Here is a 17,098-nt window from a genome sequence, read left to right on the forward strand (position 1 = left end):
GGAGGCTATCAAAACATTCCTTTGCTTGGAAATGTAAACATTTCCTTTTGGTGTGCAGTCAGTTTGTAGCAGTGAAGGTATCCAATTCCTATGTAGTATAAGCCTTCGATGACCACAGCTCTCCCTGCCAGCTGCATCTGACAAAGAGAACTGTGATCTGGCGTGATCTGGGGGAGCCCAGTGACGCCTGGTGTGGGCTTTCGGGGACCACAGTTCTCTTTGTCAGATGCAGCTGGCAGGGAGAGCTGTGGTCATCGAAGGCTTATACTACATAGGAATTGGATACCTTCACTGCTACAAACTGACTGCACACCAAAAGGAAATGTTTACATTTCCAAGCAAAGGAATGTTTTGATAGCCTCCATGCTAATTGCATTCTGCCTTCTTGTGATTTATGCCCCCTCCCCTTTTTTTCTCTCTCTTTCCCCCTCCTCTTCTGTATCTGCCCAGTTTTGATCAGGCATCTGACGAAGAGAACTTGATTCTCGAAAGCTTATGCTATAATAAAATTGGTTAGTCTTAAAGGTGCTACTGGACTCTTTTTGATTTTGTAGTCTGTAGGATTCTTTTTTTCATCATGAAGCTCATTCAGCGTGTTTGCTCTCATCCACTCTGGCAAGGAAACCATATCTTTAAGTTCTGCTTCACAGTTTTGCGCCTGTGTGTTTTAAAAGAACGAAAACACTTAAACCATTTTCATTGGGCATCCCTTTATTTTTTTTTTGTTGTGTAATGTTTCTTGGCCTACATAACTGACAACTCAGACACTACCGCATTGTTGATTGCAGAAAGTGAAACTTGCCAGTCTAGCTTCATTGTGAAAACTTAATGAATCGTGAGAAATAAACCAACTCGTGTCTGGTTCACTTGTCCCAGAGGTGGAGGTTGGGGAGCTTGGAATTTAAGAACTAACGAGGTTTCAAATAGTTGTCTGGATCCCAAATGAACTCAAAAACCCTAATTTTCACCTCCCCCCCTTGTTTGAATCAAATATCAAATGCCACTTTCTGTTTCCTTGCACCAAATTTTCCTGTTAAATTTCCACAGTTGTAATTTTTTTTCAGCAATTGCACATACCATAAAAGTGAAAATGGTATCAATGAACTAGGAACCTTGTTCGATTCTTGCCTTGGATGCTCAACCCCGTGGCTTGCAAGGAGGCAGCTCTAAAACCCTTGCCGTGCCAGAGATCTCCGGCTGCTTTCAGCATGAGCCCAGAACCCACCACAATTCTGTATGGAGCATGTTTCCGCCTGAGCCAGTATTCTGGCCTGAATCAAGTTGAATCCAGCAGCATTCCTAATTCACATTGGAAGCCACGAGCCCTAGATATATTCACAGCACCCTTCTTGTTACTTAATACCAGTAGGATGCTGCAGCTCCCGAGGAATCTCTCCTTCCTTTCCTTGTGATGTCAAGCCCTTCTAGGCTTTTAATAATCTTATTACAATCTTAGTCCTCTAGAACCAACAGCTGAAATATAAACTGAATAATATTCCTTAGGCGTGTGGCTGAACCCTTCCCTCTCCCCATAGCACATTAGCCCAGTTTATTTTTCTTTAAAAAATTAATCATGTTTTGGGAGGGCGGGAATCAGAAATCAATTCTTTTCAGAGCCGATTGAGATTGCTGCAACATCTTCCTAGAAAATTGGACTTAACAACTACTTATGATTAGGCCTATAGTGTAATTCTGCAAGCGCTTGCTTTAATCAAAAGGCAAATTAGTATCTGCACTGCAGAGCCTTTGTGTGTCTTGATGGAAACTATTTAACCTGTAATGCTCGTGGGCTGCTGGTGTGTATGCACAGAGGGATGAAACTTGCATCTCCAATGGGAGAGAAGTTTTCCAGGGATCCCACACAACACCATCCTCAACAGTTACTTAAGCCGTGTCATACCATTTTTCTCCCCCACTGTCCCCTTCAATCTTCTTTTGCAATGCCTTCTGCAAATAACTTCATATTTGTTTATACCCAAATGTATACCCAATATTCCCAAAGTGGCTTGCAACATCGTATTAAAAACCGTAACATCGTCAAACTAATAGACCCACCAGCATAGAAGTCAATAAAAAGCAGCAATAAAATCAGCCGTAAGGCAGTAATTAATATCGTAGTAAAAATAGCAGCCGTCTATTTTTAAAACCGCCAAATAAGTCAGGAAATTAAGCAGCGGTGAAGTCAGCAACTAAGGTGGGGCAGGGAAAATGTGAAAAGTGGGAATTAGAAGAGTTTGATTACTTGCCTGGGGGGGGGGCAAAGACGAACACTCAGCCAACGGCCTTGTCAAAGAAAAAACGTTTCCGCCTGACACCCCTCTCTTTTTCAATTTCTCTTGCAGCTCCCCCCACCTTCACAGAGACTCCCCCCCAATACGTAGAGGCTAAAGAAGGCAGCAGCATTACCCTGACTTGCATGGCTTTTGGGAACCCGAAACCGACCGTCACCTGGCTGAAAGAGGGGGATCTCTTAGGTGCCAACAACAAATATCAGGTAAGGTTTTGGCATGTAGAAGGTGCCAGGTTCAATCTCTGGTATCTCAACTCAAAGAATCTCAGGCAGCAGGGCTAGGAACAGCCTCTTTCTGAGCCTGTAGAGTGCTGCTGCAGGGTAAAGGAGACAAGCAGCTTTTTATTAACTAAGTCAGAGGTGGCTAAAGAGCAGCCCATTGATTGTTCATTTGTTTCTATTTACTTCATTGTACCCTACCTTTCTCCCAAGTGGGGACCCAAAGTGGCTTACATTGTTCTCCTCTATTTTATTCTCACAACAACCCTGTGAGGTAGGTTCTTGTGAGAGCTTGTGACAGGTTCAAGGTTACCTTGCGAGGTTTCATGGCAGAGCAAGGATTCATACATGGGTCTCCCAGATTCTAGTTCAGCACTGTGACCACTACACCACACTGGCTCACTTACTGTATCAAAGACCTGAAAGTAATATTACCTGGCCCCCAGCAACCCTCCTGCATGATAATTAACGTACAGTTTTGTGCCTTGACTTGGATAGCCCAGGTGAGCTGATCTCATCAGAGCTCAGAAGCAAAACAGGGTTGGCCTTGGTTAGTAATTGGATGGGAGACCTCCAAGGAAGATCGGGATTGCAGAGCCAGGCAATGGCAAACCACCTCTGTTAGTCTCTTGCCATGAAAGCCCTGCCAGGGGTCGCTATAAGACAACTCTGACTTGAGAGCAGGATTTCATTTTCATTTTTATATAGGTTCGCTGATGGGTTTGGCTTGCAAGGAAGGAAAGTGGAATCGACCATGTGTGGCAGTCCTTGGGTACTGGGCAATGCTCTTCTTTTGCAGTCTTGAGCAGACAGCAGAAGCGGAACTGGTTGGGCTTGGCGGTTGGAAAGTCGTAAGCGATGCAGTGCGTCTGAACTGTATATGGGACATTCAATGCAGTAAAGGATGTCACTGAGCAACATAGTATAGGCTGATTATCCAGAGAATTTTTCCTAGCCACATTGTCTCTATTGAGAGCATTTTGCGGATTCTTTTGCAAGCGTGCCTTTGGTACAAAACACCCTCTGAGCATATGGGGCTGTCTTGTCAGACCATTGGCCCACTCGACTTAGTGTTGCCTGCTCTCATAGAAGCTCTTTAGGATCTGTGGCGGAGAAAGGTCTGATCCCTTCTGTCGGAGCTCTTTGAACTGGAAACAAATTGGAGTCCTGCGGCATCCCAGGAACATCAGGAGAGCCCGGCTGGATCAGACCGGTGATTCATCTATTCCGGCATCCTGTCTCACACAGTGGCCAAACAGTTACTCTGGAGGGCCAACAACAGGGCACAGAGACCGAGGCGTTCCCCCGATGTTGCCTCCCGGCACTGGCATTTAGAGGTTGACTGCCTTTGAATGTGGAGGTCCCCTTTAGTCCCTGTGCTTAGTAGCCACTAATAAATCCGTCCTCCGTGGATCCGTCTGATCCCCGTCTGTGCTTCTGACAGTGTCATCAAACTCATAAGCGTTGCAGCAGAGTGGGTGCTTTTCGAAAAACCCACACGTAAAAAGATCCGAGGTCACTCGAGGAATGCGTAGATTGCGCCAGGTCCTCGAGGCTCTGTGCCCACCCCAAGGGGTGTGGTGCCCCAGCGTGCCTTTGGCAGAACCTGAGAAGGAGGCTGCTTGTGCTGCTCGTTGATCCAAAAGCTTCTGCTCCCTTCCGCAAAGCCTCCTTCCTTTCCTTCAGCCAGGAATTTCGTATGAATTGTAATGAGTAAATCAGCCTTCGGAATCGGCACTGGTGCTAATGAGAGTAATTAGAAGTCATTTGTTATAAGCTGAAAGGAAAGGACTGAGCAAAATGAACATCAGTATTGGCAGCGAGGGAGGGGGGGGGAGAGGAGGGGGGGGGAATAACAGGCAGGGGAAAGGATGAGCATTGCTTGCTGCCTGTATGGTAACTTTATCCCCCTTCTCTCTAGGCATGCAGGAAACGTCCTTCCTCCCAGGGCTTGAGGCTCATAATCCTGCCCTGTTCTCATGCTTCTCCCTTCAGGCATGCTAAGCACGGAATAGGGAAATAAAACCGCTTATGTACTGGGATTGTAAATTGTCCTGCAGTGCCGGCACATCAGGTTTCAGCTAGCGTGGTCTTCCTTGGAGCAAGAAGGGGGGGGGGGTTGCTACATATTAGTGATGACCCTCAGAGAGGAGTGGCTTGCTCTAGGAATCTCCAGGTTTTGCACCAGCAGCTGTTTGTGTGTTAAAGGCATGGTTCCACTGTCTGACATGAAGTGGCCTGTGTGGGCACAGCTGTGCGCTTGGATAGACCATCTGGATGTGTGGGTGTGTTTGTATTTCACATGTTGAACTTGCTTTTCATTTCTCAGGTTAGCGATGGGAGTTTGACTGTTATGTCCATCAGTCGGGATGATAGAGGCGCTTACACCTGCCGGGCTTACAGTATCCAAGGAGAGGCTGTTCACACCACCCGCTTGCTTGTCCAAGGTAATTTCCTGGCCTGGAACGTTTTTGGAGCCTTCGTTTAGCCATGTTTAGCATTGCTGGAATGCTGGGTGGAGAATAGAGAATCATCCCGTTGTGGCTCTTGATGCATCCTGTGCAGTGGTGAGACTTTTAGAAAGTAGTAGTAGTAGTAGTAGTAGTAGTAGTAACAACAACAACAACATTCGATTTATATACCTCCCTTCAGGACAGCTTAACACCCACTCAGAGTTGTTTACAAAGTGTGTCATTATTATCCTCACAACAATCACCCTGTGAGGCGGGTAGGGTTGAGAGAGCTCTGAGAGAGCTGTGACTGACCCAAGGTCACTCAGCTGGCTTCATGCGGAGGAGTGGAGAATCAAATCCGGTTCTCCAGATTAGAGTCCTGCTGCTTTAAATCACTACACCAAACTGGCAGGTGGAAATGGAGTTGTTAAGGAGGGTTATTTTTGTCAAGAGTGTATGGGTCAAAGAACCAGAGGGGTCTTTAATTTGGTAGATTTATTAAGTTTTATGAGACTGCATTTCAGTTTTATTGGATGTGCTACGCTTTCTTTTCTTGTGTTTCTTCTAGGAAAGAGAAATTAACAGGTGAGGTGCAGATTCTCTTAAACAAAAAGCTTCTCCCTACGGTGTATAATACCCTACAAAAGGAAAGCTTGTTTGGAGGAAAGGGATTTTTTTTTTTTTTTTGCAAATTTAAAATATGTGCTGCATATGTTGAAGAGGATCTGGCGGTAACACTGAAATATTAATGATCACATAATTTTTAGTTTTTAGCAAAATATTTGTACACTGTCATTTCAAAAAGGAAAATTCTCCAGTGTGGCTCTCAATCAAATTAAACAACAACAACAACACCCTATATAATAGGAAAAACCAGACGGAAATAGTAGCATGCCAATTTCATGACAAATAAAATCAAGAGAATCAATAACTCAGTGAAATTAGCTAAAATTAGTAGCAAGTCAAGTGAGAAACCACTACCAGGATGTAGAGTCTGCGAAACATCTTATGGAATAGAACTGCCTTTCCCTGGTATCTAAGCGCTAACAAGGACGGGCAGGGTGAATTTTTGTGAGAATGGAGGTTCATAGCTTCAGCATCATTGCTGAAAAGGCCCTGCTAAAGCGAATCGAAGCATTTCTTCATCTATCCACTGCCATGTCTAAAAAGATACTTCCGTGTCCCATCATGTCCTAGAAAGACCAAGAAGCAAAGGTTTGCCAGATTCATGGATGGAGTCACTAGCCGGAGAGACTGCGTAAAGCTCTCTTCTACAAATGCATCCCTTTATATTCGCAGTGAGAGATTCAGCAATTGCGAGTCACTACATACAATATCGAAGCCCTCCCTACCTTGCATCGTGATGGGGATTTTGGTAGCAGATTACATCCAGCACTCCAGCCCTCTTTGACCTAGATTCTTCTCCTGGGGTTAACCGGGAGGTAATTAGTATTGGGTGGGGTAGAAATAACAAGCATTGGATCACCAGTGGTAGCAGAGTTGCTAAGACTGCGCTCTTACGTATTATGGCGCTGTTCAAAGTCTACAACGCAAAAGGCAGTTTTAGCACCCAGTGGAGTACCTCTGGCGAGCGGCAGATACTTTCTTCATTGCAGTGTGCCAAGAAGGGCAGCGGGGTTACTGCCAAAGCACCGGCGTTTGTCACTTGTCGATTCCTTTGCCTCTTTTCCTTCTTTGAGCTCCAGGCAGGCCCTGGCCCAACCCTGAGTTTAACCCCTTAGCCTTAAGTTGAGAGCAGGTGGGGGCGAAGCTGTCGTAACTGCAGGCACCCAGACGTGGCCTCGGGAAAGAAGCAGCCAGTCAAAGCAGCATTTTTACAAGGGGGGATTCGTAAGCCCTGTTGACAAGTTCATTGAAAAGCCTTCAGTGCCGCCTTTGCAACAAGGCCTTCAGTGGGAGAGCGCGAAGCCCGGCAAATTAAAGGACCACTTTGACTGAAGTCGCGCAGGAAAATATATTGCATTTTATAGAAAGGAAGGAGCGTCTTCTGAAATCTTCCCACATGCATTCAATTGGACTACTTTGCTCAGAGAAATAAAAGCTGTTCTCAAAGCCTCTACTCGCATCGCTCTCCGTATTGCTGGATTTGTATTGCCGGATGGAGGAAGTTGCAGACAATCGGAGAGGATCTTGTTGAGCCATGTGTCGCGCAGAAAGCAGCGAGGCTTGTCCTTGGGAAGAGAGATGAACCAAGTCTCGCTTTCAAAGGAAGGTGTGAGACGCCCAGTCTTTGAGATGAGCAAAGTCTTTCTTTTTTTAATCAAGTATTTGTGGAAATGAGAGCAACCTCCCTACTTTTTTACTTCAGCTGGATGAATCAGCAGCAGACATTTACGTCTTGTGAACAATAGCTTGTGTTCCTGAAAGTGGAGCCTGTGAAAGAGGATTTTTTCTTCTCTAAATGGTTGACCGCAAGTACAGCAGAAAAGCTGTGTTCAGGACATGGGAGAATTGCATCTCCCACGAAGTGCTGGAGTGGGCAAAATTACTTGGCATGTACGCTGATGAGAAACTGTTGATGATAATAATAACATCAGTAACATTTGATTTACATACTGCCCTTCAGGACAACTTAATGCCCACTCAGAGCGGTTTACAAAGGGTGTTGTTATTATCCTGTGAGGTGGGTGGGGCTGAGAGAGCTCCTAGAAGCTGTGACTGACCCAAGGTCACCCAGCTGGCTTCAAGTGGGGAAACAAACCTGGTTCTCCAGAATAGAGTCCTGCCGCTCTTAACCACTACACCAAACTGATGATGGCCATTCATTCTTAGTGCCAAGTGTTAAGATGTAGGTTGCCTTCACGTGCCACGTTCGCCTGCATTATGCTTCATTATTATGCTTTAGCCATGAAGGTGAATCTCCCAGTCTGGTTCATTTCAGTAGCCTCAGTGTAGACTTTGTTAATCATACCCAAAGCAGGGCCACAAACTCCAGAAGTTTCAAAGTATATTGTGAAGAGATCTGGAGTCAAATTCGGTGTACTCTTGCTCTTGGTGTACTCTTGCTCTATACAGACATTTGCTGGATATCTAATAGCTTGGATCCTGCTCTCGTGACGTGCTCTGGCTGTGGCAAAGCCTTGCATCTCACAAGGAATAGCAATTTCAACCACTACACTGATAATGCCCTTTTCATGTATTTGGTCGTAAGAATTTTTCAACTAGCAAAGCGAATCCTATATTTTTGCTAACCAGGGGATTGAAATGAACATTAAAATAACACACAATTTTGCTGTTCTTTCCTGATTCACTTTTTAAAGATTTTGTCACTTATAAAAAGGATTACAGGAACTCAAGAGGTTACAGTGCCAGACAGGATAAGAACTGCTGCTCTGTGGGCTAAACTTTGCCACTCCCCACCCCCCACAAAGGGGAGTGGGAGAATGTAATGGTCTGGATCTGTTGAAGATGACCCGTAGCAAGTTACGGTACAACCTCTACCCTTCCATTTAAAAAAAGCCATCAATAAATAAACAAGAGAATCATGTCCAAAACCCAGACATTTAAATAATGCTGAAGGCTGCCAACTCAGCTGAAAGGCCCAAAGAAGGCAAAGTGGTAAGAGATGCTCGATCATCTTGTGCTTGAGGCAAAAAGGAAACCAAACTTGCCTGGCCTGGGGAAGGGGAGACATTTCATATTGATCAGCTGTGTCTGCATTTATTATCGATCTTCCCCCCACAGTTCCCTTCCCTTCCCTTTTGCTTAACAGGCACCGTCTGAGCTGTTATCTATATATTGATTCATATTTCTGACCCTCCCTAGCCTTAAGAATCAGGGCAGCTGACCCATTCGGGTTTACAAGTTGACATCTTAAAAACAGTGCTGAGGAAGAGAAGAAAGCAATGGAAAGAAGAAAGAATTCCACGGATTTTCTCCAGTTAGGCTTATTGTTGCATCCTAGCAATCTGCATAGATGGACTCTGTCGGTGCAAGGGGACACTTCTCTCTTCTGCCCAAGCTGATGGGCTGCTTGTTGGGAAGGAGCAACTTCTCCCAGGATTCCTCCCTTTGCAGGCTGGTAGATAGGGCCAAATTGAGCTGTCTCTCATACCTGGCATAGCCAGGGTTGTTGACAGCTTATTCTGAGTCTGGTGCACTTCATAGGACTACCCCACCTGAATGAACCTGCTCACGACTTGAAGCTGGCTGGGATTACTCTGTTCCAAGAGCCTGCTTTGTTGCAGATGAGGGCAATAGGTATTCGGGATATGGGTTTTTCAGTGCTGCCCCCTCCTACAAAGTGGTAAGACTCCTTTCTTCTGGAAATGCAGTTTTAGCCTCCCAGTGAATTCTTCATCCAGAAGGCCTGTTAAAGTGATGAGCATGGGGGTCTTTCAGAATTAATTTTTTTTCCTGCCTGCTGCTGTGACATTGTTAGACGGCGTTTGCAAAACAGAGAAAATTATTTTAAAAGGAATTTCTTGTTAGTTTCTTGCCTTGAAAACTCTAGCAGGGTGTGCCACCACTTTTGGCTGCTGGGCTTAGGTCTCTAAGGTGGCAAACATCATGAGCACCGACATTTCTTTTTTATTTAAAGGAAAAAGCACAAAGAGAGCCCATTTGGTGTAGTGGTTATGAGCAGCAGGACTCTAATCTGGAGAACTAGGTTTGATTCCCCGCTCCTCTGCTTGAAGCCAGGTGGGTGAACTTAGGTCAGTCACAGCTCTCTCAGAGCTCTCTCAGCCCCACCCACCTCACAGGGTGATTGTTGTGAGGATAATAATGACACACTTTGTAAACCCCTCTGAGTGAGTGTTGTTGTCCTGGAGGTATATAAATTGAATGTTGTTATTATTATTATTCTGCATCTGAGTTTTTACAGTGTCTTTTCATTTGCTGCTGTAGGATCTCAACAAGTGAGGGGTCTCTCTAACAGTTTTTTAAAAATCCTATCCTTTCTCCAAGGAGCTCCAGGCAGTATATTTGGGACTCCATGTTATCCTTGTTTCAGTACTGTTGGAGATAGTGACTGGTCTAGGCGCAAGATTCATGGCTAAGAGGGAATTCAAAACAGTGTTTGACACCATAATGGCTATACCACAGCACAGAAGTTTGAGCAGCTCACTCTTATGGGGATGGAAGGTAGAGTTTGCCCTCCTTTTTAAAAAGGGCAATGCTTGTACTCCTCTATCAAAATGAAACCAGAAGAAATTACAAACAGTGCCCTTGATGACAGTGGGGTAAGGCAAGCCACCTACTTGCCCTATGTTTTCTTCAGTCACTGAGAATATAGATTCATTGCCTATAGGGCAGGGATACTGATTTGAGGCTGTCTCAGTTTTAGGTAGGGCCCCAAAACATTACTGGTTTTAGCATGTGGTGGAGTGATGCAAACTTGCGTATAGGTTGGGAATTACTGTTGCCTCCAAGGAACACCAAGGTCCCATCAGGCTTGGGATGTGTGAGGGTTGTCTACTTTCAGATTGGGCCCGGGGATCTCCCAGCATTATAGCTGATCTCCAGATGACAGAAATTAGTTCCTCTGGAGAAAAAGTCTGCTTTGGAGGGTAGACTCAATGGCATAACGCCCTGCTGAGGTCCCCCCCCTCCCCAAATCTTGCCCTCCCCAGGCTCTATCCCCAAATCTCCAGGAATTTCCTGACTTGGAGCTGGCAACCTTAGATGTGGTAGATGTGACTGCCACAGTGGTGATGAATGGCATTGCTAGTGCTACCGAAACCTACAATTGGAATACTCTATAGATGGACCCGATTGTCCTAATGAATCAGCCATCCTGGTTTATAGGAAGGCTGTTATTGTTACAAGAAGGCTGTCATACTCCATTCCCCCTCCCCATAAAAATACTCTGTGGAGGGGAAACAACCATGCTTTCTCTTTAATGAAATGCTTCCCTTCGTCTGTGCTTTTTATGAGTCACTCTCTCTCCACACTCACACACACTCACTCACTTGTATTTGCTTTGCTTTTGCTCTCTGGAGAGTGGCGTTTAGGATTTCACACCCCCTGTGGGATGTCACACCATTTACTGAGCATAATGCTCAAGTCTTTATAGGCAAAGTTTACAATCTCATAGGGGTTTCCTGAGATGAACTTTCCTTTCTCAGCATCCCTTAGCTGGGTGATATTGCTAGCCCCCAAGATACATATAAAAGTGAGGTTGCCAATATATTTTTTTTCTTTTCTGGCAGGCTTCCTGGACTTTTTTTTAATTAGCTGAATGATAGAAAGAAATTCCACAGGTGAAGCTTTCCTCATCTGCAGGCGAACAAAAGCTTCACACGCTGGATTGCTTGCTTCTAACCAAGCTCATAGAATCATAGAGTTGGAAGGGGCCATACAGACCATCTAGTCCAACACCCTGCCCAGTGCAGGATCAGCCTAAAGCATCTCTGACAAGTATTCATCCAGCCTCTTCTTGAAAACTGCCAGTGTGGGGGAGCTCACCACCTCCCAAGCTGTTCAATGTATTTTATTTCTTTTTAATTTTTTTTTAAAAAATGTACATGTTCCTTTTCTCAAGGGTGCCCAAGGCAACAAAGACTTAAAATAATATCCCAATTTTTTAAAAAACCCAAACTAGTAAAAAAGTCAAAAACATAATTTAAAAATATTGCGCACTTTCATCGTTTAAGACCTGTGTAAGCTGGCATCTTCTCATGTCTTCAGAATAGTAGAGCGAAACCTTTGTTTACTATACTTTAAAAGCCACTTTTTAAAAAAATAGTCAGTATCCTACCACACATTGTGAAGAACACTTTTCTTAAGAGAAGATGGCCGTTTTTGCCATTTTCCCAGTGCAAGCTTCTACTTTGCCCCTTACGTTATTCCTCAAAGTCTGTTGGAAAAAAATGTCAAAGAAAATTTCAGAGGGCTCTAGATGAGCATGATAAAAAGCTAATTCTGAGTCCTGACAAAATGACTCCTCGATCCCCTGGAGTGCTTTATTGAACCCTCAGGGGTCCTTGGACCTCAGTTTGAAAAATGGTAGTCTAAGACTCTCTTCTCAGTACAGATGGAAACATACATGCACAAACATCTTATTCAGAACTTTGTGCAGCTCAGTTTCCCACATCACTCTTTATCCAAATAGGTTTTACCATATGTCTTCACCCTAAGAGATGACAAAATGCAGTGGCAATCCAAGGTGTTTTGCTGCCTGAGGCGGCAACAAATAGCCACCTCTCCTTCGCCTCACCACTGCTGTCAATGCCCCCATTCAGGAGCTGAAAAAAAACCCTTTCCCCTGCCCCTGCTTTCTTAATATTGTAACAGTGCGTTATAGGGCTTCCTGAACACTAGTGTGACGTCTTCCTCTCTTAAGAGTGTGGCCACCATTTTGATTGCTATGGTAACAGCAACCAGAAATGGTCGGTGAATTCTGACAAAGAGGAGGAATCAAGCGGAAATTCAGAAATCATGGTTTACCAAACTGTTAGTAGTAAGTAGGAAAGGATGTTGATGCCCCTGAAAATCTGGTAAGTGGGTCAGCTGCCTCAATTACCTAATTATAGAGCCAACCCTAGTAAAATAAGTGGGGTCCTCTGGGGGGAAGTATGTGCAGATTCCTAGAGCCCTTTTGCATCGGCTGTCTGTGACTTTTTAATGGTATCTCCACAGACTTCAGGCTTAGAAAAGAAAATGGAAGGGAGCTTCTGAGATTTCTATGGAGCTTTGACCATCTGATGGATAAACACCTAGTTCTTAAGAGTTTGCCCTTTTATTTATTTTTTATTTATGAGGCCTTTCCTCTTGGCTCAAGGCAGCTTCATCTAGCTCTGTGGCCAAATCTGATCATTGCGAACATTCCTGTAAAAATTGTGTTATGTCTGCAGAATGCTTTAAAATGGCCCTTTGCCAAACTCAGAAGAAGAAGAAGAAGAAGAAGAAGTAGTCGTAGTAGTAGTAGTAGTAGTAGTAGTAGTAGTAGTGAAGCATTTTTAGAGTACTTCTCATAACAGTATCTTTGTGATCCTTACAACGCCTTTGTATGGTAGGACAATATTACCTCAGAATGGGTATGGGGAAGATTGTCGATGTGAAACAATGGCTTGCCTTAATCGTTGAGTCTGTGGCTAAGCCATTGACTTCCTAATTTGTGGCTGCACTAGGAAAAGGCTATCTGGCGAGTGCTACCCACAAACTAGTTTTCAAAGAAACCAGATTTCATCCTTCGTGACCTAGCAGTAGGGCTTTAGTCTGCGTATCATGGGAAAAGGGAATGGTGAGAATGGCTTCATTAGATCTTGAGACCTAGGCAATGTACTGAGCTTGTGTTGTGCTTCATGATAGGATCTATTCCGTTCTTCAATGTCCCGGTCTTCCCTGCACTGTTGCTGTGTGCTCTGAGCTATGAGCTCATCTTCTCCTTTTCAGATGCTGAGCTAACTGTTTGTCGTCTTCTCTCCCACAGGGCCGCCTTTCATCGTTTCCCCTCCAGAGAACATCACAGTCAACATCTCCCAGGATGCAATGTTCACCTGCCAGGCCGAGGCATATCCAGGCAACCTGACCTATACTTGGTACTGGGAGGAGGAGAACGTCTACTTTAAGAAGTGAGCTCAGACCTGGTTTGTGGGACTTCTTTGCCAGCTTAGCAGCAGGGAATAGATTAGAAGATATTGTCTGTGGCAGCAATTAAGTGACATTCTGGGCCTCTCAAAACCTGTGCATTCTTGCCTGCCACTGTCTATGCAGTCGCTTACTCTCTCTCCAACCTAAGACTAAAATCTTTGGATCAAAGAAGGTCCTGTGGCTACTTAAAGACTAACCGATTTATTGTGCGTGAAATCTTACAGTGAATGTCAGAAACTTAGCAAATGTTGACTTTCAGTAACAAATGTTTTTAACAAGTCCAAAGGGGGAAATGTCAAAGCTAAGGGTATTCACTACATATCTCAGTTCCGTCATTTCCAGGTAGAGGCTCATCTGTCATGCCAGAAATGTGAAACAGGTTCTGTGTGCCGGTATCACTCTGGGTTCCCACAAATCTCAGCTTTCAGATCAGGAGCTAGCCTTATAGGTGCACATTATCTCCTCCTGGCTTTGCCCTTCCAGAGCAAATTCACTCATTGATTCCTTTATCAGTGCAAACACCATTTCAGCACCACATATCAGCCAGTATCAGGCTTCCTTGTAACCATGGTTTGCAAACCTGCTTCAGTTTTTTGCTTTTCAGAGCTCCTCGGACGCAATTTTACCATAATTCCCTTGTGTGTTAGTGTTAACTGTGGTAAATGATGCACATACAGTACTAAAGCATTGTTAATGCTGATAAGGGAAGGAAGAGAGGAATCCTCTGATGAGGGAAAGGAGGGAATGTGGATTCCGAAGAGTGATTGCTGATTTGCAAACCCTGGTTGGCTAGAAAAGCCTGATTGTTTACCTATCAGTGTAGCCAACCACTTCATGCTTCTGACAAAGCGGGTTTTAGCCCATAAAAGCCACAGTAAATTTGCTAATCTTTTACAGTCCAGGAAAAAAAATGTCTTTTTGTTCTGGTGACGATTATGGGTATTGTTCATGATTCCCCCCCGAGCTGGAAACATGAGCTGTACTAATAAGAAAACAGCCATCATAGGATAAACTGTGGCAAATGTTCGAGAAATCTCCTTTACGGAACAAGCACAGCATGCTTTTCCAGCTGGGAAACTCAAATAATTAAAGCATAGCAGGAGCTGCCATGTATCCAACCTCCTCTGCTCTTTGGAGTGCTTGGCGTACTTGTTAATCCAGCCCTACTGGGAAGAGCGGAGGTCCTTAAAGACTCAGAGTATGTCTTTTCTTAGTCAGTTAAGTGGAGCCGATCCCCCCTGGGACTTCCTTTTCAGCCCAGTTCTAATGTAATATTCTTCCTGTATGGAAAATGCCCTTGGAAGGATATGGAAGCATTGTGTTGGATTGCCGAAGTTGTGTGGAATTGTTGGGAAGGGAAGAGAACATCTCCTTCCCATAGGACTAGACAAGGTTACTACAAAGAGTGCTTCCCTTGGCGGAAAAGAGCATCAGCTGTGGGAATGTAACTTGCTTCTGTGGAACAGTATGTCACAACTGTCACAATTAGTCTTTCCTCCACTGGATGACCACCACGCAAACATGCACAAGAGCAAATCTTCAGCACTGGCGTGGATTTTGCAGGAAAACTTCATAATCTTGTGTTCTGTTCTAAAGTCTATCTGGATAGATGGAGGTAGATCAAGATGGGTAGCTGTGTTTGTCTGTAGCATTAGAAAAGAATAAAAGTCCAGTAGCACCTATTAGACTTACAAAATTTGTGGTAGGGTATGAGCTTTTGTGAGCCATAGCTCACTTCTTTGGATATCTGAAGATGCTGGGAAATACACCTGCATTCTTCAGATACCTGAAGAAGTGAGCTGTGACTCATGAAAGCTCATCCCCTACCACAAATTTTGTTAGTCTTATAGTCTTGCTGGGTTGATGGAGATGACCTAGGAGGTGTAGGTGTTGGGTAGCTCCCTTTTCAGTTGTGCTCGCCTCCCAACTCCCTGGCCAACTGCAGAGCTATCCAAGACCGACCAAAGCTCTGTTTGCTCCCAAGGACTGAGTATGGTTCCATGCGTGAAGTGACAAATGTAAAAAGCGTGCAGCAGCAAGGGAGCTCTTCTGCTGTTTGTATCCTGACCAAGGGTCAGGTTGCCTGCCCAGGAGTTACTGCTACATCTTTCATGAACACCTGATGTGGTATGGACAAGAAGCCACCCCTCTTTTCAGTTGTGCTCTTTGCTCCTGTGAATTAGCATTCCTCCACACCAGGCTAAGTGACCTGGATGCCCGCAAAGATTGGGTTATTCAGGGAACCAGTTCACGTGACCTACCATCAACCATCTCAAACAGAGACTTCCATTTGTTCTATTTCTTCCTCTGCCCCTTTCCCACTTCTCTTCTCCTTGCTCTTGTTCCCATGCAGTGACCTAAAGCTGAGGGTGCGGATCTTGATCGATGGTACACTCATAATCTTCCGAGTCAAATCAGACGATGCTGGGAAATACACCTGCATTCCAAGCAACAGCCTTGGCCGTTCGCCATCCGCTTCTGCCTATCTGACTGTGCAATGTGAGTGTGTTTTGTCTGGGATTGAGCAGGCAAGGCCTAGGTGGTGCGCTAAGAAATGCATGACAATGTCAGGCCGTAGTTCGGCTCTTACCAGCGTGAGAAATGTGGCTGGTGGCATCTCCCTGCAGCCTCCTTGTAACTTTTTACAGGCACTGCAATAACTGGGTTGACATAGTGGCAGTGTAGAGAATGAAGAATAAATCGTGCTAAATTACTGGGGCTTGTGAGACGTTGGCTGATTGGTACAGTTGCTGGGTTAATTGCTTTGTTTAATGCAATACTACCTAGCTCTGCCATATCGAATCAAGCAGCAGATGCTTCAAAGTGGAGTATCATGTCAGTATTAAATGTCTCTGGGGAGGGTTAATCTGCCACTCCTTGCCTAGGCAGGATACGTGCCCATCAGCTTTGACTCTTTATCATTTGTTGTATTTCGGTGCTTCCAGTCTGCTTAATGCTCTTCAAAAGCGGCTTCCTGCAGGCCTCCACTGGGTGCGGTATTATCCCATATTTTTTTGCAGTACTTGCAAATGCCCAAAGACAAGATATCCCAATAACTTTTGTAAGATCAGTCTAGAGGGCTTGTGGTGCAGTTCACCTGCCTTGGTGCAAAGCACAAGGGTCATATAAATGCCACTCTTATTCCAGTTAGGTAGTTGTGGCGTATGGGACCAAGCATACTTAGCTCGGTGGGTAGCACCTACCTTGTGATCCTTTAGGTCATTCTCTAGGCAGTTTGTGAATGATGAATGATGGAGGTGATTCCAGGCCAAGAAGTTGATGCATAACACTTGCTTTTAATGGGCTGTTTTGATCCTGACCCACATTATCTCTAAAACAGAATGGGCATATCTGCACTTTATGCTTAAGCTGGTTTATGAGCTGTTGCATCTTCCCAGAAAATACTGGGAATTTGAGGGAATTATTTAGTGGCTTCCACCTTGGTTTCATTCCTACAGCACTGCTTTCGTGAGAATCCACCTGTTATTGTCCGTGCAACCTTCTGCGCATGGAGCAGGGGTCACTTGGGGTGTGAGGAGGAGGTAGTTGTGATTTTCTTGCATTGTTCAGGGGGTTGGAC

At 44.7% G+C, this 17,098-nt stretch overlaps 1 protein-coding gene across 1 annotated transcript in view; it reads left to right on the forward strand.

The window, feature by feature from the left end:
* IGSF9B (immunoglobulin superfamily member 9B) overlaps nucleotides 1-17,098 on the forward strand; it is a 117,868-nt gene that overhangs the window by 42,533 nt on the left and 58,237 nt on the right. Inside the window, exons 4-7 of the mRNA XM_054998006.1 lie at nucleotides 2,343-2,494; nucleotides 4,839-4,956; nucleotides 13,358-13,499; nucleotides 15,872-16,017. Of these exons, the coding sequence (XP_054853981.1) occupies nucleotides 2,343-2,494; nucleotides 4,839-4,956; nucleotides 13,358-13,499; nucleotides 15,872-16,017 (558 nt within the window). The remainder of the gene's footprint in view (nucleotides 1-2,342; nucleotides 2,495-4,838; nucleotides 4,957-13,357; nucleotides 13,500-15,871; nucleotides 16,018-17,098) is intronic.

Source organism: Eublepharis macularius, chromosome 14, assembly GCF_028583425.1.
Source record: "Eublepharis macularius isolate TG4126 chromosome 14, MPM_Emac_v1.0, whole genome shotgun sequence".
Classification (NCBI taxonomy): domain Eukaryota; kingdom Metazoa; phylum Chordata; class Lepidosauria; order Squamata; family Eublepharidae; genus Eublepharis; species Eublepharis macularius.